Source organism: Apodemus sylvaticus, chromosome 20 (genome assembly GCF_947179515.1).
Source record: "Apodemus sylvaticus chromosome 20, mApoSyl1.1, whole genome shotgun sequence".
NCBI classification, from domain to species: domain Eukaryota; kingdom Metazoa; phylum Chordata; class Mammalia; order Rodentia; family Muridae; genus Apodemus; species Apodemus sylvaticus.
The window spans coordinates 51,695,916-51,723,411 of NC_067491.1; the positions used below are offsets into that span (position 1 = coordinate 51,695,916).

At 44.7% G+C, this 27,496-nt stretch overlaps 1 protein-coding gene across 1 annotated transcript in view; it reads right to left on the reverse strand.

Annotated features, from left to right (window-relative positions):
- Positions 1 to 1,696: 1,696 nt before the first annotated feature.
- Positions 1,697 to 27,496, reverse strand: part of Bpifc (BPI fold containing family C) — a 44,561-nt gene continuing 18,761 nt past the window's right edge. Inside the window, exons 7-15 of the mRNA XM_052165060.1 lie at positions 25,270 to 25,361; positions 22,467 to 22,643; positions 20,990 to 21,043; positions 19,472 to 19,642; positions 18,616 to 18,683; positions 8,153 to 8,195; positions 4,367 to 4,430; positions 3,257 to 3,333; positions 1,697 to 1,819 (exon numbers count right to left, since the gene is read on the reverse strand). Coding sequence (XP_052021020.1) covers positions 1,697 to 1,819; positions 3,257 to 3,333; positions 4,367 to 4,430; positions 8,153 to 8,195; positions 18,616 to 18,683; positions 19,472 to 19,642; positions 20,990 to 21,043; positions 22,467 to 22,643; positions 25,270 to 25,361 — 869 coding nt within the window. The remainder of the gene's footprint in view (positions 1,820 to 3,256; positions 3,334 to 4,366; positions 4,431 to 8,152; positions 8,196 to 18,615; positions 18,684 to 19,471; positions 19,643 to 20,989; positions 21,044 to 22,466; positions 22,644 to 25,269; positions 25,362 to 27,496) is intronic.

Genomic DNA, 27,496 nt, shown 5'->3' on the forward strand with positions numbered 1-27,496 from the left:
TGCTGCTATTGAAGACATGCTGCTTGGGAATGTTTTTGAGCAGCTCCTGAAAACTCTTCATTCCGGTTCAGGCCAACTGCTATAAAGAATCTAGAGTTTGGAGTTCATGCCCCCATTAGCGAAACAGCTGAGCAAGATAAAATACTAACGAACGACACATTTAGCATTTATAATGGATCAGAATGAAATGGAGGATATACAACAAACATTCTCCATTACAAAAAGAGCATCCCAAAGGAGCATCTCATGACGGTGTGTTATTTATTTCTACAAAAGCATATGAAGGAAATCTGCTCTGGCCAGCAATGCCCTGCAAACGTGAATAAATTCCCGTGGCTGGGGATCCTTGTGTTTCCTAGCCTAGTTTTGTTTGAAGTGTGTCCCGTGATTGCACCTTTAAACTCAGCCGACTCTTGCTCTTGGGATAAGAGAGCTTGCAGTGTTTTGCCGTCCTATCCAGGGAAGAACAGCATGGTAGCAATCAGGAAGGCTTGGGCTCAGTTTCCACCTATGCCGTTACTACCTTTGTGTGATACATTCCTCTGTTTTCACTTCAATGAGATGGGATCATAAGTCTTCATGGAGTGAATAATAATAAGAATTATTATTTTTATCATCGAAGAATAAATGAAACTGGGGGAGGAACCAGCCCAGGGTGTTAAGTACTTACACAGTTCTCTTCTATCCCCCAGTATAGGAGTTGAACAGAGGGTGTGGTTTCTGTTCACTTTTACATATCCATCCTGGCTGCCCCACTCGCCTGTTCCCCAGTGCAGCCTCACCCTGCTGATTAATAAACTAATGTCATTGGTGAACTGCCTAAGTTTAGTAAGCAGCACTGCCATTCCAGCCAATGTTTTAAAAATATTTTATTATTTATTTTGTGAGTACACTGTCGCTGTCTTCAGACACACCAGAAGAGGGCATCAGATCCCATTACAGATGATTGTGAGCCACCATGTGATTGCTGGGATTTGAACCCAGGACCCTAGAAGAGCAGCCGGTGCTCTTAACCGCTGAGCTGTCTCTCCAGTCCTCATTTCATCCAATCGGTGAAAGTACACATCCTCAAACAAACGACGCAAACCACAGGAAGGACTGCAGAGGCTCTCGGCTCTCTTTTAATATTGGCGTTTGAAGAACTTCAGTCTTTGCCAAAGTTAAAAATAAAACATAAGCCTTTTCCATTTTCTGTCATATTTTATTAAAATAAATTCAGGACAGGAGCTTTCACACACACAGATACTGACATGGATCGAAAACAATTCTAATTAAGCACACGGGACAGGAATAGTAAACATGAAACACAAAGTCCGATGGAAGTAGAAAGTCTCTAAAGAACAAACATAGTCTTATAGACACACACACACACACACACACACATATAGCAATGCAAATACAGACAAGTTCCTTACCCACCTGGTCAGATCCACATACCTCACTCTTTCCCACACACGGCACACACAGGCACACAACATGCTCACATAAGCTTACATACGTACATCCTGCTCCCACTCCCTTGTCCCTGATCAGCACTGTAACCCAGTTGGCCTCACTCTCGGTCTCTTAGGGATCCAGAAGGAGACCTTTGCACGAAGGCTTTAATATCCAGGATGCACGGCCTTCATCTACCAGGTTTACGGTTTCTGCGGGTCTGAAGGCATCTTACTTCCTGGGATGGATTGTGAGGAGGCCATCAGCGGGTTGGCTGCTCTCTCCATGGTCCACGTACCAGGTTCAGACCCCCCCAGCTGTGGAGATTTGGCTGTGGCTTTGAGGATGTTTCATGGGCCAGGTCAGTAGAGATCAGAAGGAAACCCTGAGAGGAATACAGAATGAAGACAATTTTAAATGAAGGCCATATCTGGGTTTGCATGAGGGGAGGAACGTTTCTTTGCCAGGCCCTAAAGCACCAAGCCTTTCTCAACCCCTGTACCCTATGTGAGGGCCCCTGATGCACGAAGTGGCCATTTTGGATTTCTGTCCCTAGATGTGACTTAAGTTGTGGGGAGTGGAGAAGAGGGAGTCTAGGAACTATGAGGAAGTGTCCATTAGTGTGCAGGTGGGAGGTGCTTTATGAAATATATTTCTACTTTCCCAAAACTACAAAAGCAAAATGCAGAGAAGGGGCAACAGTGCCATGTAGTTCATTCGAATCTCCCAGGAAGCAGCTGCAATAGGGCGCAGCCAGAGGATGGTCTTCAGGGGACAGCCCGGGAGTTCATTTGGCTGAAAGTGTCAAAGAACCAATCAAGTGCTTAGCTGCCATGGTTTCAATGCACAATGTGCCTCAGCCTCCTGTGTTTAGAAGCTTGGCCACCAGCACGCGATGCTGCTTTAGAAGGTTGTAGAGCCTAGGCGCTGAAGGAAGTGGGTCAGTGGGGGCGTGTTTTCAGGTGTTATGGCTTGATCTATTTCCTGTACACTGCTTCCTGACTTCTAGGAAATGGAACCAGGTATCCGATGTTTCTCCTGCCACACCTTTCCCTGCTGTGGGGGACTGTATTCCTTTGAACTGTAAGCCAAAAGCAAAAACAAACAAACAAGCAAACAAACAAAAACAAAACCAACAGAAACAACAACAAAACCAAAATACCAACAAAACCAACAATAAAAAGAAAGACCCACTTTCCTATTCTAAGTTGTATTCTGTCAGGCATTTAGTCACTGCAACAAGAGAAATGACTAACATAACACCCATTTTTCCTTTCTACCCAATACACTATACTTATCTGGGTCTACTTTCTTCATTCATAGAATGAGATTCATAATCTCAGCCTTACAGCTTATCTGGTGAAATAAAACACTTTTTAAATTGCTTTCCTTATTCTGAGGGGTCACCTCAAAGTGAAATTAGACTTAGCCTGACTTTTACATTTTTATTATTATTTATAAGCTTTAATAGTTGGATGTTTTGTTTATGAAACTCCATGGCTGGTAAAACTCCATGGTAAGCAAAATAAAATACAATGAGGGGAAGGAGAAGGCTTCACGGTAAGCGAACTCACCGTCCTTACAGAGGACCTGGGTTTGGTTTCCAGGGCCAACATTGCGTGCCTCACGACTGCCTGAAACTTTGGTTCCAGGAGATCTGATGTGGAACCAGTATAAATGCGGCATAAATACATTAGACTCATGCACACACATATCCATATGAAATAAGATAAATAAATCTTTTTAAAAATAGGTAATAAACAAAACGGGAAGCTTGCTCTACTCTGAAAAGAAATAGTGAAGAAGAGATTCGGAGCCTTACCTCAAGAACTTGAATATCCGAATTGATGAATGAGATATTGTAGGGGTTGGGGAGAGGAAATCCTTGCTGCAGTTTTGCTGCAATTTAGAAAAAAAGGTATAAGGTAATTAATTTTTAAAAAAAACCCTATAATTATGCATATTTAGATACTGGAACAAAACAAAACACAAATAACACATGTGTATATAAATGTATATATATATACACATACACATACATAACACATATATACTATATATAATATGTATAATATATATAATATGTATTATATATGTATAATATATTACATACATATATGTGTATAACACACACATATATGTGATATATAATACATATATGCATAATATATACACATATATAATATGCATTATATGCATAATATATAAAATATGCAACACACATATATATTATGTATATATGTATATGTGTATATATATATAATATATATATTACGTGTGTGCATGTATGTGTGTGGAGGTCAGAGGACAACCTCAGTGTCATTTTTTACTTCCATTCCTATGGTGATGTGAATATGCTTGGCCCAGGGAGTGGCACTATTGGGAGGTGTGGCCTTGTTGGAGGAAGTGTGTCACTGTGGGGTGGGCTTTGAGACTTTCTCCTAGCTGCCAATGAGACAGTCTCTTCTGGATATAGTCCTATCAAGATGGAGAACTCTCAGCTCCTCTAGGACCACGTCTGCTTGGACTCTGCCATGCTTCCCACCATGATGATAATGGACTGAACCTTTGAACCTGTGAGCCAGCCCCAATAAAATGTTGTCCTTTATAAGAGTTGGCTTGGTCATGGTATCTCTCCATGAAAAAGAAAGCCATAATTAAGACAGAATATCATTTCTAATTGACCTGGAGGAGTCAGAAGTTTTATTTCTTTCACTCAAGCCAAGTTGGTCTTTCTTGCTGACTTTGTAAATCTTGCAGCCAACAAGCAGGAACCTGTTAACTGGTTCCTTCAGCTCTCAATGCTGTACACCGCTAAGTTCTCACCCAAATTCACGGCGACACAATAAACACGCAGGCATCAGTGGAAAAGTTCCAAAGAAAACCCAAAGCATGACCGATTCCAGTCATATATATATAAAGAAACCCTTACTGTTGGCCAGGGGCAGAACTCCGAAGTGTAGAATGGAAGACAGGATATTCTCGAACCTCACAACCTAGGATGCAAAGGGGAACTGTATCAGTGACAAACCCAGGGTTCCCGGGAACAGCAGACCTCGCTTGGGACAAGTTCCCGGAACTCAGCTGGATCGAAAGTCATGACCAGAGCTTCCCTGGAGGAACAGAATGCTTTCTGGAAAGCAGCGCCACCAGGTTGTTTCCTCCCGGTTCCTTCTACACCGGTGATAGCTAGCGAACAGAGAACCAGGATCGTAGCGTAGTATGTAGTGGTTTAGGTACAGACCAGGGAAATCTGGAGAGCTAAGAGGCTCCAGTTACCAGCCACAGGCCCTCCCTTCTCTTTGCGTCGTACCCTGAACCTAATGGCATAACTAAAACACCCCCTTTATCGACAACAAACCCTAGTATCTGGGTATTCTAGGCAGTGTGGCTTTCTGGAAAGATCCAGGTATTAAATGTGAACTAAGGTTGAAGAGGCAGCTCCGTGCTTAAGAGCACATATCGCTCTTGCAGAGAACCAGTGTCAGCTCTTCCCACCCACATCCGGTAGCTCACAGCCACCTGTAATTCCAGCTCCAGGGAATCTGATTCCCTCTTCTGGATTTTACGGACACAACACACAAACATACAAACATAAATCTCCAAGACGTCAATGGACCTAGGTGAAGAGCAACTTACTTAGTGAAGACTTTTTAATTTGTTTGCTGGGATAGGGTCTCATGACAACTCAGACTTACTTGGGAGGCCTTATGTAGCCTAGGTTGGCCCCTGAACTCGTGTTCTTTTTTATTTAGACTTTCCTAATGCTGGGATTACAGGTGTTTGCCACCACACCCAGATCATTAAAAAATAATTTTGGCCACTCTGAAGACAGTCTGTGTGGGCTTATCTCTCTGGTTTTATTTCTCCCCCGTTATTTTGTGATATCAGAAGAGTTATTCAATCTCCTGACACCTCCGCTCCATCAACTATAAGATGAAGACGATAATTGTAGGATAGCATCATCAGCATCAGCATCACCACCACCATCATCATCACCACCACCACCGTTGTCAGCAGCAGTATCTTGCATGGTGGTTGTCAGAACTAGACAAATTAATCCTATGTAAATGGTAACCACAAACCATTGCCATTTTTTTTGACATTGTCTTGTCAACGTTAAGCATTTGCTGGGATTACAGGCGTGCATCACCACACTCAACTCTGATACTGCTTTTTCAGATGCCAGAAGCTTGTCTGAAAGCTAGGTCTTAAATCCCAGCTTAAGGACTGATTATATTGCCCCTGATACCTAATCTCGGGATTCTCCCAAAAACGGAACATCTGTTTTGAACTCCGCTAAAGTCACTGACTGGGCTGACGCCCCCAGGCCTGGTCCCGTCTTACTATCACCTTCCTCTTGGATGTGGCAATGATGAATTCAGTGACATGCACGACCTCACAAGAAGCTAAGTAACCTGGGTAAGGACACACAGCCAGTGAGTGCGACTTCACTCTTGCAGTTGGGCCTCAGACTATCTATGAATCTATGAAACCCTTGTGCTTGTTATCCTTTTACAGAGACGCAGGGTCAGTTATCATGCATGGAAAACCAGTGGCGTCTTACTGCCTGCCTGCCACTCACCGTGCTGCCGATGTGCTGGTGAATCTGGCTTCAGCAGATCCTCTCCGCAATCCTGAGATCCCTACCTCCACGCCTGCTCTAGGTGCCGATTCAGGTTTTTCTATATTATTTTCACACATGCGCCGTATATCTGTTCACTATTTGTACCCCCGACTCGTTGCAAAAGCACAAACATACTCTCGCATGTTCTCAAACTGGCTTCCAACAGTGGAGTTTTTGTTGTTTCTGCTGCTGCTGCTGCTGCTGCTGCTGCTGCTGCTGCTGCTGCTGCACCGGCTGGCTGGCTGGCATGCTCTGGAAAGCTTAGAAGCATCTCCAGCATTTGTCCCTGTGTCACCACTCTGCCTCCCACTCCAGATCATGATGGACAGAGGTCCCTGAGGGACTGAGTGGAGCTAGCAGAGTACCACTGTGGAGAATGGTAATGCCACAAGGGTGACACGTGTCTTGCACATTGCTGTGCTCAGTAAGAAGTTCTAATGGGAAGAAGGACGTTAAGAATGAAAGTTCAAGAATAATTAGAAACTATAAGGCAATTTAAAAAAATTAAGAGAGCAGTGTGCAGAATGCAGAGGGAAAGAGGAAAAAAGGAGACACTGCAGAGAGCAGAAGGAGCAGGCAGGCTTCTCCTTACCATGGGACAGGACAGGTCTTGTCTTTTCTTTCTTTCTTTCTTTCTTTCTTTCTTTCTTTCTTTCTTTCTTTCTTTCTTTCTTTCTTTTTCTCTCTCTCTCTTTCTTTCTTTTCTTTTCTTTTTTTTCTTTCTTTCTTTCTTTTTTTTTTTTTGGTTTTTCGAGACAAGGTTTCTCTGTGTAGCCCTGGCTGTCCTGGAACTCACTCTGTAGACCAGGCTGGCCTTGAACTCAGAAATCCGCCTGCCTCTGCCTCCCAAGTGCTGGGATTACAGGCGTGCGCCACCACCACCCAGCTAGGTCTTTTCTTAATCACAAGGCAGGCTTCATTTTACAAAAAAACGAACAAAACTTTCTTCTTACAAAACACTTGGTTTTAATACAGTTAGCAATATTAGGGTAGAAACTTTTTCTTTCTCTATGCAATAAAGACTGAAGCTCATTTTTCATCCAGAAAAAAAAATGGCCGGGCGGTGGTGGCCAGCCTGGTCTACAGAGTGAGTTCCAGGACAGCCAGGGCTATACAGAGAACCCCCCATCCCTCTCCCCCCCCAAAAAAAAACAACCCTCGGTCTCGAAAAACCAAAAAAAAAAAAAGTTCAGTGTGTGAACAGGCGCTAGGCAGACTGCTACCCAGGAAATCTGTCGCGGAAAGCCATGCGCTTACACCCTCTGTGATAGCACGGTTTGTGAGCACAGAGGGTCGTGGAGCTGGAGGCGTTTTTGACAACTGAGAGTATGGACATTTCAAGTGTGGGTCTGCAGGGATTGGAATGAGAAATGTCTCCCTCAGACTCATGCACTTTCAACATCTGGACACTAGATGGCGCTGTCTGAGGGAGGTTATCGAACCTTTTAAACCTTGCTGGAGCTGAAGTGTATCACTGGGGTGGGAGTTGCTCGTTTATGGCTTCACCCTATTTCCCTCTGCTTCCTGTGTTTGGTTAGAAATGTAATCAGTTGCTTCACGTTCCTGCTACCAGACCAGGACGAGCCTGCCATTGTGAACCCATAAGCAAAACCACATGTTTTCTTCTATGAGTTGCTTTTGGCCACGGTATTTTATCACAGCAACAGAAAAAATAGCCAATACAGGGTGTCTACTCCCAAGCAGAATGTGGGCTTAATGCCTTTGAAGAATAAACTTAATCATGAAATTCCGAAGCTTAAATTTAACTTGCCAGGGTCATTTTATCCAGGAAACAGCCCCCACCCCCATGACAATGCCTACTTGTCTAGCACCATACACAGTCCTTACAGTTCTTCTCAAAGCCCTGGAATGTGAGTAAGCGTATATTGCTAGGCTCAGGGGCTTAAAAGATAAAGGCCCTGTGTCCAATCCCCTGTGCTGTAAAATCAACCAAACAAATGAACAATAAATTCCAAAGCTAAAGCTTAGAATTACGCAGAAATCGTAGAAAGCAACACACATGGACTACGATACAACAGAGTTCTATTTCTCATGCTTTTCTCAGGGAACCCCGAGAGCTCGCATTCCTACCTTAACATCTCGATGGCTGTTCTCTGGCAAGGAGAGGCGGAATCTGAAAGGAAATGGGAGGAGATTAAAGGAGGGTAGATTCACAGTTCAGCATTTAAGAGTTAAGAACAGTTGCTGCTCTTGCGGAGGACCAGGGTTCGATTCCCTATCACCCACATGATGAGTCAGGGCCATTCGTAAGTCTAGTTTCAGGGGATCCGTTGACCCTTCTGACCTCCACAGGAATCAGGCACATGGTACACATAGATGCAAAACATTCATACTCATTAAATGAATCTATTTTTTTTTAAAAAAGAAAGGCAAATTAGAAGAAAAATAAGAAATGGTGGTGTACATCTTTAATCCTAGCACTCCAGAGGCAAAGGCAGGGGGATCTATAAGTCCAAGGCCAGCCTGGTCTCTGGAACAAGTTCCAGATCAGCACAAGAAACACAAAGAAACTGCCTCAAAAAAACAAAAACACAAAATAAAATAGCAATAACAACAAAATGATAAGAGACAATACAACAAGAGGAGATTTTAATTTTTTAAAGATAAAAACAAATCACTACTAAAAATTGCGCCCATAACCAGGCATGACAGTGGACACTTCTCTCTCTCTCTCTCTCTCTCTCTCTCTCTCTCTCTCTCTCTCTCTCTCTCTCTCTCTCTCTCTCTGGTTCTTTGTGACGGGGTTTCTCTGTATAGCCTTGGCTGTCCTGGAACTCACTCTGTAGATCAGGCTGGCCTCAAACTCAGAAATCCATCTGCCTCTGCTTCCCAAGTGCTGGGATTAAAGGCATGCGCCACCACTGCCCGGCCTGACCCCTTATAATTTGCTGCTTAGGAGGCAGACTGTCTTTGGGGTGACACACCCCCTGCCCCCTCACACACACACCCGCCCTCCCCCGTGCTCTGACCTGTATGTGGGCCTTAACAGTTGATAGTCTGGAATGCAAAACATTATTGCACACTTTGCAGATCTCATGACTTTCCCCAGGTCACTGTTTTCTCAACTGTGAAATAGGTGTGTGTGTGTGTGTGTGTGTGTGTGTGTGTGAAAACTGAGGGAGATGATGCACGTAGAAGGTGCAGCGCGGGTACCTACTATGGTCTTACTGTGCTGCACACATGGGGACTCATTTCCACGGCGAGCGGAAATGCTAAGGACCTACACAGAACTTTCTTGTTATTCCCGGTCAAATATCAAGATGGCAGACAGTCTCTCGGTTGGCATTTAGTCTAGGCTCCGCCCCGTAGTTACCTGGCAACAGCAAGGAGCGCCTGACTCACCATAAAAGGAGCTGCTCGCCCCGCCCACTCGGCTCTCTGTTGCTCTTCTCTTTCCTTATCTCTCCTCCTCTGTATCCACGCGCCCTTTTCTGTTTCTCCTTCCTCTACTCCCGTCTCCATGCCCTGAAAAAACACTGTTCTATACTTCTAGGGGGAAGGGATGCCTCAGCAGGGGCCCGCAGAGGTGCTCCACACCATACCACACTCCACCAGACTCACCCCTGCCTTTTCTCTATCTTTTTATAACTCGACACTCTCCTCCAGTTCTCCTAAATTCTCTTCCCGAGGGACAGGCCTCACATTTTTACCCACTAGTGAGGGTAATATGAACAACCTGTAATTAGTGGGGGAGACCCCTTCATTTTGCAGGTTAGAAAAACTGCAGTCAAGAGAGGATAAGTGGTAAACATAGGATAAGAACCCGGGGCCTGCCTCCCCACCTTGAGACAAGATCTTTTTATGAAGCCAAGGCTGGCTCTGAATTCCTCAGCCTTCCGGGTGCGGGGACTGTAGGCCTGTGCACTATGCCTGGCTAGAACCTAGTGCTGACGTCTGTTCACTTCCGTCTTCCTTAGCTTTCTGCAACTCACTTTTGACCAAGTCTGAGCCTCGTTTCTGTTTCAGCTTTCTCCTGAACCCGCGCATCTCTACACTTGAACTTCTGCAGTCCGTCTTCTGTGCCCCACCCTGGGTAAGCTGTGGTATGGATGTGTTTGATGAAGACACTTGCCTGGCCAAAGCTTTCTAATGGCTTATAATAAAATCCAAGCCGCTTACACAGCACGAGAGACCTCCTTCTACCTTGGCTCCCACTGGCCGCTTCAGTATCAACTACAGATACTTCCGCACCTTGAATTTTACCCTCATTGGTCTGGAACTATAAAATGTGATGCTGTTTTATTCACCAGGCATTTTTGAACTAAGATTTTAAAAAGGTATTGGCACCAAATGCATATCCAAAAAAATGCATACCGAAAAAATAATACATATTCACCTAAAATAACATTATGGCTGCTGGTCACCGCAGTTTAACTCTGTCCACGATCAGATACATTTTCTGTTGCTTGCATTTAGATACATGTAATGTACTTTAGCTTGGAGTCTTCAGATATACCTGAGAGATATTTCTTTTCCTTACATTTCATGATGTTTTGGATTCTCTGCTTCACTCGGGATGTTTTCTATTTTAGGACTGGGCCCCTTTTCTTTTCTCTTTCTTTCTTTCTTTCTTTCTTTCTTTCTTTCTTTCTTTCTTTCTTTCTTTCTTTTTGATTGGCTAACCTTTACTTTTTACAATTTATAATAATAATTATTGTTCCTATTATTATTATTATTATCAGTGTGTGTGTGTGTGTGTTTGGAGGCTGGAAGTCAGCTTTTAGGAGCTGCTTCTCTCCTTCCTCCATGAGTTCCAGGGATTGAACTCAGGTTGTCAGGTTTGTACCACAAGCACCTTTACCCGCTAAACCATATTCTTTCTGGTCAGTGCTTTTGAGTATCTTTTCTGCTACCTCTTCTGAGAATCTTCCTGTGACTGCAGTTAAAACACAGATTCTCAGGAGGCATCAACTGATTATCAGGTACTATCGTGTTAGTAGAAATTAGGTTTGAGATACCTTCCAACTCATAAAAAAAACAAAAAAACAAAAAAACAAAAAAAACCACTGCAAACCATTAAGTTTGCACAGAGCAGAGATGATGTCCCCGGCACTGATCTTGGAGGATCCACAGGGCATCTTAAAAGGCTCTGTTGAGGAGGTAGGTGCCTCCCCCTGAGCACGTTGTCTACTCTCGTGTGGAAATGTTGGAACACAACTGTAAGTCTCCTTTCTTTCTTGACCAGCCTCCACCATGTGTGGCCACCTCGGGGGTACCTGCCATGGGAGCGCATGCCTCAGAAGCGCATGAACTATACTCCGCCTTTTTCCTAGGGCCACCTTAACTTCCTCTGACATGCCCACAGCTTCCTTTCCTAGGAGATTCTTGTCTCTAGCTGCACAGACACTGTGGAAAGACAAAAATCACTGTCCTGGCTCTGAAAAAGACAATCCCAACTCAGACCACTAGGTGGCACCTGATTTCAGTCTTTGAACTATCTTTTATTTGGCTATCAGCTGCTGCTTAGAGCAAACTCCTACTTCCAGGGACCATAAGAGTGGTTGAGAAGGAATAGAGCCCTTCCTTGAAGACAAGTAATATTCTCTCTTGGGCTAGGAGTGAGGCATAGTGACAGAGGCCACCTAGTATGCCTGTGGCACAGCGGTCCATCCCTAGCAACACACACACACACACACACACACACACACACATGCAGGTGCATAGAGAATATAGCCTACTTAAAACGTTTTAGATAACATTAATTACCTTGGTTGGAAACCAGAGTAAAACTTCACTCTTAAGCATAATGAAAGGCCATTCGTGACCTGGGTCAATATGGTTAAATGGGTATAACACAAGACAAGAGTCAAGGTCAAATGCAGGTCACGCCCCCCACCATGTCCCAGGGGAGAAAAGGAAAATCAGTCCTGCTACTCAAGGACCTATATCCTCCTGTTTCTGTTTCAGTCTGTGACCGTGAGCCTCTGAGGGATAAGATCTGGTTTTAATGATTGTATCTCGGTGTTGAGTACATATCCCAGCATATCTCAGCACCAAGCATGGCTTTATTGACCCATTCAGAAGATATTTCCTGAGCACCTAACATGTGTCAGTTCAGGGGGAGGCGCTGGCGATGACTGTGGACATAACTGGACCCAGATAGAGTTCTCAGAGAGCCCACAGCCCGGTAGGAAGTCAGGAGCATTATTGACAAATCCCAACAATTAAAGTTTAACTACAAATTGAGAGGTAAATGCTCTGGAGGGAAGAAAAGAGTCATCGAGTCGCATGACAGAGGCTCTTGATCTGGCTTGGTAGATGTGGGAAAGTTCCTAAGGACAGACTTCTTGAGCTGAAACAGGATGGACAGAGTTTAAAAGGAAAACTGGAAGGAAGAGGGAAAGGGGGCTGGCAGGGGTCCTTGGGGGGAACAGAGTCTGGCGAGGGCACAGGAAAATGGTCCTGGAGAACCAGGCGAGGCTGCCCACTCTAGGTGACCCCACCATGAGGAATTCGATCTTCACTCTAGAAGGTTTTGAGGACACAAGATGATGGGCTGCAGCATGGAGAGATGACTGACAGGCCAAGGGCTTCCTGGGTGCTCACTGAATGCTCAGCCTGGTGCTAGGCCAGCTAAGAATTGAAGTTCCAAGAGGATGATACAAAGTAGCCTAGACGAGATTGATACAAAGTAGCCTAGATGAGGATGAGACAAAGTAGCCTAGACGCAGGTGTTTCTTTTGTGGATTTGCATATTATAAAGATGACTCAGGAATTCTTAAACTGTGTGAAAAGTGGGGAGAAGTCAGTGTGGGCTAGAAGGACTTACGGACATGTGTGTACGGTGGAGAAAGACAGTCCTGGGCTAAAACAAGTTGTTCTTTGGAAAAAAAACATTCCCTATACACCTCTAGAAGGATACTTTGCCCTTCTCTCTGTTCTCTGGGCCAAGAACAGTACAAGGCGCAACATAGATGCTCAATACTTATTGAATGGATGTGCATGTGTGCAGGCACACACACACACACACACACACACACACAGAGAGAGAGAGAGAGAGAGAGAGAGAGATGGGTAGGGTACTAGCTGGAATCGGGGGTCCCTTTAAGGTTTAAGGCATTCTATAGCAAAGTTTTAGGAAGCTGGGGAACTGAGTTGGGGGTTTGGAAACTAGGACCAACAGTTGAAGAGCTTCAAATGCCAGACTGTGGTGCTCTCCTGAGGGGCTTCTCCGCTCTTCCCTGGCCCCTCCGGCCCCTTTCTGCCAAGCTTCTGCTTCTGCATCTGGGCTGCCCGCCTACCAGAGGTCAGACAGTTCGGCTCTTACTCTTCCTCCTTGGGCAGCTGCTGAGATTTACCGCTTGCCCGTCCCAGGGTCTTTCTTTTAAACTCTAATACAACTGCCCTTGATTAAAACTAAACCCAACCAAAATAAAAAACAAACAAACAAAAAAAATCCCAACAAGCTGTAGATTTAACCTTCAGCTAAACTTTTTTTCTTTCAGGGAGAAATACTAACAGGCAATAATTCCCCACTGTTTTAACCTTAGTTCCTCCTGCAGCCTGGAAATTTTCCAGAGACGATCCATTTAGAGTTTCCTTCTTTACCAGAGTCCAAAGCATCCTTACAAAGGAAAATGCAGACTCACTGTACCTGGACATGTGTTCCTAGTTCAGACGGCTTGTGTTGGGAAATATTTACCTGCCTAACCTGTGAGACTCTGAGAAGAAGAGTTAATAATCAGCGGTGTTTGTATTTTCTGACTATGTTGCTTGGGAAGAGTTGCAGGTGTGTGTGTGTGTGTGTGTGTGTGTGTGTGTGTGTGTGTGTATCATGATAATAGGTAGGGAATTTGAGAATATCCAGCCTTTTCATCATACAAAAATGAAACATTGTTTTTGGTTTGGTTTGGTTTGGTTTTTTTCCAGACAGGGTTTCTCTGAAGAGCCCTGGCTGTCCTGGAACTCACTCTGTAGACCAGGCTGGCCTGGAACTCAGAAATCCAACTGCCTCTGCCACCCAAGTGTTGGGATTACAGGTATGAACCACCACTGCCCGGCTTTTGTTTGGTTTTAAGTGAATCAACAACAATGCACGATTGTGTCATGTTTTTGTATACGTACACACCCATTGTCATATGTGTGTTCGCATGTGTGTATGTATATATGTACATGTGGGAAGGTCAGAGGTCAATGGTGGGTGTCTTCCTCAATCACCCCACCTTATTTTTGGAGACAGGGTCTCTCAGTGACCCTGGATCTTCCTGAGTTAGCTAGCTGAACAGGGAGGTCCAGGGGTCTGTCCGTCTGCTGTCTCTGCTCTGGAGTTACAGACATTTGTTACAGCACCTGACCAGTCTTTTACTTGGGTTCTGGGGATCCAAATTTAGTTTCTCATTTGTGCAGAAAACGCTCATAACTGACTGAACCAGTCCTCAGGCCCAGACTGAGTGCCTTAAGTTTTACAAGTGATCGAGGGCTAGAATTAACATATCTGGATGAAGACCAAGAAAGAGAAAGTACCATTTAATTTGGCCTGTGAATCTACAAAGCACCTACTATGTGCTAGACAATGCCCTCAAACACAATTCTGTTTGGCTCAAAAGGCTCCGTGACAGGACAACAGGAATGTGTCTTGTAATGCGGAGGGCCTGTTCTACAGCGTTTAAGGCTGGTCCAACTTGTCAGGCCTTTGCGGGACCAGTCTCCCCATCCAAGGCGGTCAACCTTGGATCCTGGAATGGGAAGAGAGAACGAACTGACCATCAGCACCGGCCAGGCTTTGCACCAGGGCTTTCGTACCCATCACCTCGCCGACTCACCCATCAGCCTATACAGAGGTAAGACGCTTTCCTTGCGTGTAAGATGCATACACGAATGTAATGCTTGTCTGGTGAGAAAGCCGCCACTCAAGCTTGAATAGTTGGCATCGGCTCACACATCCACTAAGTAACGGGCAGATCTGTCTGACTCCAGACAGCAAGCGTCCGACTAAACGATCCCAGAGAGGTCAAGTCTATTATCAGGGCTCCGGGCTGTCGATTTCTTTCCTCCTTTTCTCTACTTGAGCATCAGTGACAGGACTGGTATCACCTCCACGCAGGACACTCTGTTCCTTGTCTTTTCAGTTTCACATGATACCAGGTTCATGGGTGTCCTGACTCAGACAACATTTATTTCCTAAGTCCTAGATCTAAGTGCTACTTTATATATCTTAGCTCTTTCCTATGCCAAAGGCGAGAATACAATGTAATTAAACACCTGTGGGTCTGGTCCAGCCATTGGATGGCTTTGTGACCTTGAGAATAGGCTGTCTGAGCTCTGTGACCGTCAAGTCACCTCCAGGTGCTCATTTAGCCTACAAGACACTTACTGCACATGGTCAGGTCGTGAAACAGAGCGGTAAAGATTGAAGTGACATCACGTGGTGTCTGCGTTGTCTCGGGTCCTGGCCATTCAGGCAGTGTCAGGTGTGGGCTAACTCTCATGGACCTTTTCCTCTTACTGGGTTGCTTAGTCCTGCCTTGATATGAGGGTTTTTGATAGTCTTATTATAACTTGTTGAGCCATGTTTGGTGGATAACCCTGCGAGACCTGCTCTTTTTTTTTTTTAAAGACTCATTTATTTATTTTTTATATATGAGTACACAGTCACTGTCTTCAGACACTCCAGAAGAGAGAAGGCATCTAATCCCATTATAGATGGTTGCAAGCTACCATGGTGTTGTTGGGAATTGAACTCAGGGCCTCTGGAAGAACAATCAGTGCTCTTAACCACTGAGCCATCTCTCCAGCCCTCTTTTGTTTTGTTTTGTTTTGCTTTGTTTTGTTTTTTGTTTTGTTAAGGGGACTGTAGGACGAGTGGATCTGGGGAGAGGGGAGGTTGTGGGGCAGGGGACTGGGAGGAGAGGAGGGAGAGGAAACTGTAGTCAGATATGATAGGAGAAAAGAAGAAAAGAAAAAGATTTGAGTGAAGTAAAACAGGTGTCGTGCTGGGACCTGGTAGAATCTAAAGCTCAACAGTAAAGAGGAGTGAAGGGTGTCTCCCAAAGGCCCTGCCGGGGGTGAGGCAGGGGAGTGATAGGCTTTCTCAGGGGGCTAAATGGGAGGCTGAGTATTCGAACACTTGTTTAACAGGTTAAGTCTCAGGTTGTGCCTGAGACTACACAGGGGATAAACGGCAGTGCCAAGACCTAAACCCAGCCAGCCACAGGGCCCCACTGCTTTGGGTCGCCTTGAATTTCACCCATACTGCCACGGCCAAGCAGCTCTGTCGGGATTTGGTTAGAAGGCCACGGTATGCGGGGAGATTTGGAGACACCGTGTCACTGCCTGCTTCTTCTCCTTAGGTGTCTGTCTCAGGAATCCTCACCCATGCCCTTCCTTTCCCGATGACTCTCTGTGACATCAGAGAGCCAAACCAGCTCAGCCGGAAAGCTGCGGCTGAGAGCCCCAAAATGGAGGCGTTGGCTGGGGACCCGATGTGGAAGGCGGGGCTGCTGCTCCCACCCCTGAGGACAAGAATGCCTGTCAGTCCAGCCTGGGCGACTTTGCTAAGTCCTACTCTCTGGCTCTTTGCCCAGGTGAGGCATGACCCACAAACCTTGCCCAAAGCCGGCTCAGTGCTTGAGTTTAATACAGCCTCATCTGTAAGAGTCCTTCAGTTTCTACTCCGACATTATTCATAACTTTTTAAACCTTGTACGTGCATGTGTGTGTGTGTGTGTCTGTGTGTCTGTGTGTGTGTGTGTGTGTTATGTGCTCATCTCTGTGTGTGCCTGTGAAAGCCAGAGTTCCACTTCAGATGTCTTCCTCCATCTGTATTTGTTTGTTTGTTTGAGACAAGGCCCCCAGCTGACCGTGGCTCATTGTTTCCGCTAGTCTGGTTGCCCAGGATGCCCCCGGGACCTGCCTGTTTCTGCCCCTCAGCGCTGGGATTAAGCCACACACCATAACAACAACATGGCGCTTTTTCAAGCTCCTTGAATGTCCTGTCCTTGGCCCCGCAGTCTGGTGAACTCCAGATATACTATCTTTGAACCTTCTGCAAAGTCAGTGGTGCTTGGAGGGCAAGTTTGAGTAACACCTCAGGAAGCCTTGCCTCTGTGTGACTATTCTACAGACACCCCTTTACAACTGGATTCCTCTTCTTGTAAAACGGTAGAGCATAATAAATATTTTTATGGAAACCTTTAATCTCCCAATCTCATAATCTTGGGTCCTGATTTCTTTTGAGGGGGTAATGGCTGAGCTAGTTTCCTGCTTAGGTCTGAAGCTTCTCATTGCACAATTGTATTTATGTGGTTTTATATTCTTTTTCTACTGAACATGATTTTATTGAAAGAGTTAGGGAGGTGGGCCGACATTCCCCTGTTGGTTTTCAGTTCTTTTCTGACTGTTTTTATTACTTCTTATTCTTCCACAAGTTTAGCCTGGGCTGGTTGATCTTTCTGTAACTTCTCACCTTAGGCAGTCTGCTTCACGATTTCTATGATCTTGGATTTTGAAGATGGCGTGCAGTGAGTGACCTGTATGTAGGAACTGTAATGTCCCTTCGTACCTTATCACCTCCCCTGAGATTAGCTAGGTTCTGGGCTAAGATCCTGTTAAAGTCTGTGTTCTAGTTATAGGTCCCAGTTGTTAGAGTCTGAGGGTGGGGGAAGGGGTCAGTCCAATTCTACTATGCTTCGCATAAGGAAACAGAGACTTGAAGTGGAAGTGGTTAATAGACTTGTGCTGGTTTCTTTTTTGCCATCTTGACACAAGCTGCAGTTATCTGAGAGGAAAGGACCTCAATTGAGTAGATGCCTCTGTAAGATCAGGCTAGAGGCAAACCTGTAGAGTGTGATTGATGTAGGAGGGCGCAGACCATTTTTGGTGGTACCACTCTGACTGGTGGTCTCAGGCTCTACAAGAAAGCAGGCTGAACAAGTCATGAGGAGCGAGCAAGTAAGCAGCACTCTTCCATGGCTCCCAGAGGAGCCTTGCCTCCGGGTTGGTTCCTGCCTCCTGGTTACTGCCCAGTTTGAGTTCTTGGCTAAGCTTCCTTCAATGGGAATGTAACTTAGAATATGCAAGCCGAATAAACCCTTTCCTTCCCAAATTGCTTTTGGTTATAGTGTTTTCTCACAGTAATGCTAATCGTTACTGTGACAAGGCTTGGCCATGGCCATGAAGCCAATGAGAAGGATTTAAAACCTGGCCCCTTAATCTCCAAAGATGTATACCTCACGTAAGTGTTATCACAAACCCCTTTTCTTGCAGTATCCCCATTTAATATACTCTCTCTTGAGTCACCAAGAGGAACTTTAGTCATCACCAGATTGGGCGCTGATAGAATTATTTTTACAATGACTGTGTCCCTATTTTATCTTACCATTGCTTTCATGGGTAGACAGGAGAAAAACAGAAGTGCGACTTTCTTTTGCCCAGTTCAACCTTTGAATTCATCTGTTCTGTTAGAGGCAGGATACCGAACTGACCCACAGTCCCACCGGGGTAAAGCATTTGTTTTCTCAACGGTCCCTTTGTCTTTGGGGAATGTTCTCTAATTTGTTACCAAGGTTTCCAACAGTCAAACCAATTCATCTTACCTGTTCAAAGATAAAGAGCAGATCAGTTTTTGTCCCAAAATAGCCAGGCCAACACTGGTACTTGCAACCTAAAGAAAAGAATGCCCTTGTTAATGAGGTGAGTGGCTGTCCATTTGGACCACAAGTACAATCTTCTACAGTGGAGACTTTATGAGCCCAAGGTCCCCTCTTACTCAATGGATGAGGCAAAAAAAAAAAAAAATCTCTACATCTGGGCAGCATGTGGGTAGAAATAGCATTTGAAAGGGTGAGAGAGGAGGAGTGAAGGGAATTCAAGGCCAGCTTGGGCTACATGGGGAGATTCTGTCCAAACAAATAAGTGATTTTGAAAATACTGTCCTGCAGGGAAAGACGCTAAATATAAAGGTTTATTCTTCGAGGATTTCTTTTCAATTAATCCTTGGTGGGACTGTGGATTAAACGCAGGGCCCTGCTCACGCTAAGTAAGCAGTCTATCACTGAGTGACAGCCCCAGTGCCCTCTTTAGTTTTGCCTTTTCCAAATGGTTCTTCTGATTCTTGTGTGTAATTTTTGCTTGCCATCAATGTCTTACTTTTACCTTTCATTGGTCAGGGGACCTTGATTCCAGCTTTCTAAGGTAAACGGAAGAGAACATGGGAACTAGATATTGGTGAGGTATTTACACACAGGTTCATGAGCTCTTCTGTCTTCGTATATGGCCATTTCCATACATGGGTTGGTGGGTCTGTTTGTAGACAGCCCCAGTATCGACTCTGTCCTCACTCTTAATTTAGGAATCACCTATACTTCAAACATCAAGAAGCTGCTGGCTAGTGGTTCACAGCAGAAACAGGACGGACGCCCAGAGGCTGCCGGCCTGTATCCCCAAACTCACAAAGTCCATGGAGACGATGGGCTGGATAGTAGCGTTGTCCGGTTGAGTGAGCATGATGACGGCGGCAGGGAACTCCAGGCTGAAGTTGTTCGGGTGTAAGTTGACCACAGGAGGCCCCGTGGCCATGATCTGCAGCATGAACGGCTGAGACAAGATGTAGATCTCTGCAATCTGTCCCGTTCGGGGCGAGAAACAGAGACGGAGAGTTGGGAGCTGATGAGGGGGAACTGCAAACTGGGGTGACTTGTGCTAAGTGTGTAATCTTGCACCATGCAATGAGGACAGAAAACATCTCTTTACTAGGCTTAACAATGTGCAAAACTCAACTGTCACAACAGTTGACATTTGCTGAATATTTTCTGGGCCAGCGACAACACCAGGAACTTTATCATCTCTTTTCTACAATTCATAAAACCCCAAGTGCTGGTTTATTTTTATTCTATCTATCTATCTATCTATCTATCTATCTATCTATCTATCTCTCTATCTCTCTATCTCTCTATCTCTCTATCTGTCTGTCTATCTCCTCTCTCTCTCTCTCTCTCTCTCTCTCTCTCTCTCTCTCTCTCTCTTTCTCTCTCCTTCTGCCTCTGTCTCCTGAGTTTGAAGGCATGTGCCACTACCTATGGGAAGTAGTTCTGTATTATAATGGAGCATGACTTGTGTAGAGTCTAAGAGGTTTTCTCATACGTCTCACAGAATAAATTATAGAGCTGAAGTTCAGGCCAAGACTGTCTGCCTTGAGTGCCTTTCTCTGAAGCATCTCAGTCCTTCAAGACAAACTGAACCCTGTAGGCTCATTATGTACGATATCTGGGATGCTATGAAGGACTAACAGTAAGAGTTGTTTACTAAAGTCATGTGTAGCCCAGTATTTGAAATGCTGAGACAGGAGGATCAAAAACTAAAGACTAGCCTGGGTTAAATACTGAGTTCCAGATCAGCTTGTATTAAATAGTGAGACCTTGCCAATAGATAGATAGATAGATAAATAAATAAATAAATAAAGTGATTTAAGGATGAAAGCTTTCATTTAAACCAGTCATTTCTATATTTAAATGAATTATTTTAAGGGTGGTGGAACTTTGTAGATTGGTTATTTTATAAATTTACAATGCTTTAGTTGTATTCTAATAGGCTTTATGTATAAAACAATTCTGGATGTTTGATTAGAAAGAAAAAGTCTTATAGGATGGAAAAATGGCCAAGTATGGTCATCTACACCTATGATACCAGTATATGGGAAGCTGCAGCAGGAGAATTGCAAGTTTGCCTGAGTTACATATTAAGATACTGTCAAGAAATGAAGAAGTGGGGGCAGAAAGGAAGAGGAAGAGAAGGAAGAGAAGAGAAGCAGGAAAAGGAAGAGAGAATGGGAAAGAAAACAAATAATAGAAAGATTAACTGACTCATGTCTGGGCCAAAAGAGAACCTGGAGAATCCAAGAGTCTCCTGGAAGTGACTTCAGTGAGGACACACGTGCCCCGGAGCACTGAGGAGCAAAACCAGAGCACTCACCTTGGAGAGCACACTGCCGAATCCTTGAGCATTTTGATTGAAATAGTTGGAAATCTGAAACAGAAACAAAGTACTGTGTCACTGCAAGATTTTACCTGGGCTGACTCTTCAGGTAAAATGTAGAATCCTTGCTAATGTGAACTGTGAAGAGGTGGAGCCCCAAAATGTTAGAATAACCTTATTTTATAGCCCAACCTTAGGAAATCTGAGGCCCAGAAAAGGCAAAACATTTGCCCAAAGTCACCCTCCTTTCGAGAAATCCCCTCTTCACTGGGGGAGCACTGTATCACACATGCTCAATCTGTATGCAAGCATTCTACAGTCATGACCGATAAGTCTCAAGTTACTATTATCATTTTCAGAGATCCCCAAGGCTCAAGTTGCTTAAGTAATTTGCCTGGTAAGCATTTCTTCCAATGCCAGGGCACCTGGTGCTGCTGTCCTTGCCATACTGAGCGTAAGGTTTACAGCAGTGTGTATAATTACAATGCACAGAAAGTAAAGTCTTAAAATGGGTATTTTTTTGTTGACTGGCCAGAGAAGGGTGGTATTGTGTGTGGTGGTTTGAATAGGTTTGGCCCCCCCCATAGATTCATGTGTTTAAATGTTTGGCCCTTGGGGAGTAGCACTATTGGGAGGAGTGGCCTTGTTGCACTGGGTGTGGCCTTGTTGGAGTGGGCGTGGCCTTGGAGGAAGTATGTCACTGTGGGGCAGGCTTTGAGGTTTCCTATACTCAAGTTCCACCTAGTGTGGAATTTCAGTCTCCTTCTGCTGCCTGGAGATGAAGATATAGAACTCTTAGCTGTTCCAGCACTATGTCTGCCTGCACGCCACCGTGCTCCCCATGGTGATAATGGGCTGAACCCTTGAAACTGTAAACTAGCCGTAACTAAGTACTGTCCTTTATAAGAGTTGCTTTGCTCATGGTGTCTCTTCACAGCAATGAAACCCTAACTGAGACAGTGTGAGAAAAAGAGAGACATATGGCGGAGAGAATCAACAAGTATCTGAAGCATTACTGTGTGATGGTATAAATCATTGTGATGACTAATAAGAAGCCCTTATATTGGCAGAATGCAAGGAGTGATGGTGGTGGTGGTAGTGATGGTGGTGGTGATGGTGGTGATAGTGATAGTGGTGATAGTGGTGATAGTGGTGATAGTGGTGATGGTTATGGTAGTGGTGGTGTTGATGATGATGGTGTTGGTGTTGATGGTGATAATGGTGGTGGCGATGATGATGTAATCCAGAAGCAACAGTTGCAGAGCACTTACTGTGCACTGAGATTGTTCTAGAAGTCTTACATGTTTAAACCCCTTAGTGACCATCATGACCCTAAGAGTGTAGGACTGACTCTCAGACCCCTTTCTCAGATGATGAAACCAACACACGGAAATGGTGGAGGGACACACACACACACACACACACACACGGTTAACGGTGATGGCCACAGCCACCATCCCATGGCTTTCCTCACCTCCCTGGTGGACAGCGTGGTGCCAAGAGCCCCAGACACAAAGTGAGCAAATGAGGCAGATTTAAAGAAGTACTCAGAGATGCCGATGTAGAGCATGGAGTCCCTGCTGTCTGGGAGGTCGAAGGGAGCCGGCGCGAAGGGAGGGTCGACGAGGCTTTCCAGCGGGTAGAACGCACCCTGTGGGAAGCAGCAAGGACATCCAACTCTCAGGTGAACGCACAAACGTCGCACTCGGAGAAACTGGGACCTCTCAAGGCAGGATAAAGAAGATCCCAGAAGCTTCTTGGTAAAAGATGAGACTGTGACAAGGTCTTTAGGCTCCTTGGCTAGTGGCTGTGCTTCAAAGCTCTGGGCTTAACAAAAAGATTGGTTTTTAAATGATATGTTTGTGTGTTTTGTATGGGTGTGTGAGCGCAGGTGCCCTTAAAGGTCAGAGGCCTTGGATCTCCTGGAACTGGAGTTCCAGCTGTGAGCTACCTGCTGTGGGTGCTGGGAACAGAGCTCCCGTCCTCTGGAAGAGCAGTGTGTACACTCAACAGCTGAGCCATCTCTCCAGCTCTAGAACTCAGGAGGCTTTTGAGCATATCTATGAATATCTGTCACTCCTAGAGATGCTCTGAGCTGGAATTTTTCTTAGATAAAGAGGGGAGGAGCTGTCAGCTAAGGTGCACAACTGTACAGCTCATGAACTAGACTTCCAGATGACCAGCTCTGGACCTTCAAAATACGTGACTGCTGAATAACTGGTGTACTGACTGGTTTTGTGCATCAACTTGACACAGGTTGGAGTTATCACAGAGAAAGGAGCTTCAGTTGGGGAAGTGCCTCCATGAGATCCAGCTGTGGGGCATTTTCTCAATTAGTGATCAAGTGGGGAGGGCCCCTTGTGGGTGGTACCACCTTTGGGCTGGTGCTCTTGGGTTCTATAAGAGAGAGCAGGCTGAGCAAGCCAGGGGAAGCAAGCCAGTAAGAAACATCCCTCCATGGCCTCTGCATCAGCTCCTGCTTCCTGACCTGCTTGAGTTCCAGTCCTGACTTCCTTTAGTGATGAACTGCAATGTGGAAGTGTAAGCTGAATAAACCCTTTCCTTCCCAACTTGTTTCTTGGTCATGATGTTTGTGCAGGAATAGAAACCCTGACTAAGACAACTGGGGAGCCACAGAAGTACTCAGGAGAGACAGTGACTCCAAATGGCTTAATGAAACATTTTTTTGAGACATGCTCAATTCTGGTTTTATTAGGTCTTGGGCATTATTTAAATATACTATCTTGAACAGCACTTAACTGATTTGAAAGACTGTGAATGAGGGAAATAGAAACCAATTTTTATTCTAAAAAAAAAAAAAGGTAATATATCAGATGTAGTAGCATATGCCTTTAATGCCAGGATTTGGGAGGCAGAGACAGACAGAGGTCTGAGTTTGGGGTCAGCCTGGTCTATGCAGTGAATTTCAAGACAGCCAGAGGTGGGTACATAGGGAGACTGTTTCAGAAAAGAAAGACTGCGATATTAATTTGGAAAAGACAGAAGTACAGAAGCACAATGGTGCCTTCCCAGGACCAGCAACTACCGCGTCTATATAATTATGATTTCAGTAGACGTCAGCAGCCTCAGTGAAACCTGATACTTCGTACAACCCATTAGTTGCGCTAAATTCCTCACACATGCACAAGAATGTGGAGTGTTCATATGCATGTGTGGGTGCATGTATGTGTGTGTGCATGTGTGTATATGTGTGAAGGGGGCTTAACAAGAGAGAGAGGGGTTTAGGGACTGTGGCACGGTGGTGTGGGGGAAGGGGGTGTCTAGGCGGGCCCATGCCCACGCACCTCTTCCCCCTGAGGGACCACACACACACAGACATGGTATAGAATAGAGTTTCTTCAGGGCACAGGGTGGGAGTTAATGGTATAGTGGAGGTAGAGAAAGGCAGGGAGGGAGGGAGGGATGGAGGGAGAGAGAGAGGGAGGGAGAGAGAGAGAGAGAGAGAGAGAGTATAGAATAAAGAGTAGATAAGTGGAGGCCGGCCCTGACCACGAGGAGAGGGGGGAGGGGAGGAAAGCGGAAGAGGGGCAGAGAGGTGAGAGTGGGATGAGAGAGAGCAGGATGTGAGAGAGAGAGAGGAGGGGCAAGTAGCCCCTTTTATAGTGGGCCAGGTCCATGGGGCGGGGCATACCTGGCTGTTGCCAGGTAAGTGTGGGGTGGAGCTTAGACAGAATACCAACAATGTGTGTTCGGTGTGTGTTTGTATGTGTGCATGTTTGTGTAGTACAGAGTTGATGCTGAATATCTTCCAAAATCACTCTTCAGCTTATTTTTTTGAGTCTCGGTGAACCCGGAGCTTGAGGATTCACCTGGCTGGCCAGCCTGCAAGCCTCAGGGATTTTTCCATTGCTGCCTCATGAGTCCCACCATGCCCGTCCTTTTTCTCGTGAGCTTTGGGAGACTGAGCGTAGGTCCTCATGCTTCTGTAGCAAGCATGTTCCCACCTGAGCATCTCCTCAGCTCCTCCTGATGTGTTGGGTTCTACCAAAGGCAGGTCATTTCTCTTGCAGGCTCCTAGCCTTGAATCTTCCCCAGGAAGGAAGAAGCAAATTGTCTTGGTATTTCTCACCAAGAAGATAGACATAATAAACAATCACCAAGAAAGGGTGGCCAGGAGAGCTCACATGTGCAAACGTGCGGCAGGTGCTACAGGACATGCAATTGCTTGAAGAGCACACATGTACTGTTTCTTCTGTACATGATCCAGCCTCTAAATAGTCACCATAGCCAGCTGGGTGCTCTGGAACAATAGTTACCTTCAAGTTAAAGTCAAGGTGGTTCTCGGTGATTTCCGGAGGACTGATCAGGGAACAATCCAGCACAGTGTAGTTGTCGATCTTGGTTAAAACTATAATGGCCAAGAAAGAAAATAAAAGAAAATTTATGTTCATTGAAAGCCTGACCTATGAATAATATTTGCAATACCAATTCTCCCTTTTCATAAGAAACATTTACATCTGAGAACTCAGAAAGAAGAGATAAGTCAAAAGAAAAAAGTAAATTTATCCCCAACTATGAGAGGGACATTAGCAAAATTTTGGCGCACCTTTTTATTATGCTTGTGTTCACAAAGCATTCACACACATAATGCATGTGATTCTTTTTTAATTTTTAAAACTTTATTATTATTGTCATCATCGTAGTCATCATCATTGTCATCATCATCATCATTATTATATGTGTGTGTGTGTGTGTGTGTGTGTGACTATGGCTGCACACATATTACAGTGCATGTGTGGAGGTCAGAGGGTAACTTTGGGAACGTATTTTCCATCTTTATATGGGTTTTGGGGATTGAAGTCAGGTTGTGAGGCTTGTGTGGTAAGCACTTTTCCCATTGAACTACTTCACCAGCCCCCAATTAATTAATTAATCAATGATAATTATATACATATAAATGTATGTGGCAGTCAGAGGACAACTTGTATGAGTAGACGCTCAGGTTGTCACCCCTGAATCATCTCACAGGCCCAGTGCTTCTACTTTAAGAAGAAAGACAAGCAGGAGAGGGAGACAGAAGACCTTCGCCACTGTCTCTTCCCCGACAAATCCAACCCCTAGTCTTACCCTCTCTCTGCAACAGAAAACTAGCTGCATCCTTCCTTCTCCTGACCACATCTACAGATCCCACAGACCGGTCCCTCCTAACCTTCTTCCTTTGACTCTTTATTTGATCCCAGCCCTCAATGCCAGCCAGGTACCCCCTGCTTGCCCACAGTCCACGCCTTCCAGAAACCAGGTAGGCTGTCTGGTTCTCTTCTCTCACTATTTTTCAAGAGCTAATCCCCCAGTCTCATCCCCAGACCTACAGCAGAACACCTGTGGCAGCCATCCTTGCCCCACCCCTATCTCCAGCAGATCTTCCCCTGGCAGCCTCTCCCACCCCATTGTTTTGCCCCAGCCCCCAAACCCAGCAGGCACACCCTGATAATTTAAAGCCTGCTTTTCCCAGGACAATAAATAGGCTGACCCACCCCTCTCCTACTGCTCCCCATCAACAATACCACCAGCTTCATCCTCAGCTCTATAGCTGTTGTAGGTCTGTTTAAATCATTCATCTGTTCTCTATATAACTATGGTAAACAGTATTCATTGATACCCTTTTCTTTTTAGATTCTTCAAAATGTTGAAAAACAGGTTTTTATGATGGTTTTGTGATTCTCTGGGGTTCCTTGATGTCTAGTGTCAGTGTCTGCCCTTTCATTTTTGATTTATTAATTTGAGTAGCTTCTTTCTGACTTTTAGTTAGTTTGGATAAGGGTTTCTCTATATTGTTCATTTTGTCAAAAAACCAAACTTTTTGTTTCATTGATTCTTTGTATTGTTGCCTTTATTTCTATTTTGTTCATTTCAGCCCCATGTCTTATTATTTCTTGTCATCTATTCTTTTTTGGTGTACTTATTTCTTTTAATTCTAGAGCTTTCATCTGTGCCATTAAATTGTTAATATGAGATCTCGCCCATGTTTTGATTGTTTTATTTCTTACATAGATATCACAAAAACAAATAATCTAATTTAAAAATGGCGTACAGGTATCAGGGCATTATGGTACATGGCTTTAATCCCAGCACTCATGAGGCAAAGGCAGGTGAATCTCTGAGTACAAAGTGAGTTACAGGACAGGCATATCCCTTGAAAAATGTGGTATAGATCTCAAAAGAGAATAATTGTAGTAAAGGAATCTCTAATGGCTGAGAAACACTTGAAGATATTCAGCATCCCAATTAAGGAAATGCAAATCAAAACTATTTTGAGATTCCATCTTACACCTGTCAGAACGACTGAGATTAATAACACAAGTGACAAAGATGTTGAGCAAGCAGAACAATCCTTTGTTGGTGGGAGTAAAAACATGTACAGCCAGTTTGTAATGTCATTGTGTGAAAATCAACACTGCTGTTTGTCTTCGTCAGGGTTTCTTTTCTTTTCTTTTCTTTTTCTTTTTTCTTTCTTTCTTTCTTTCTTTCTTTCTTTCTTTCTTT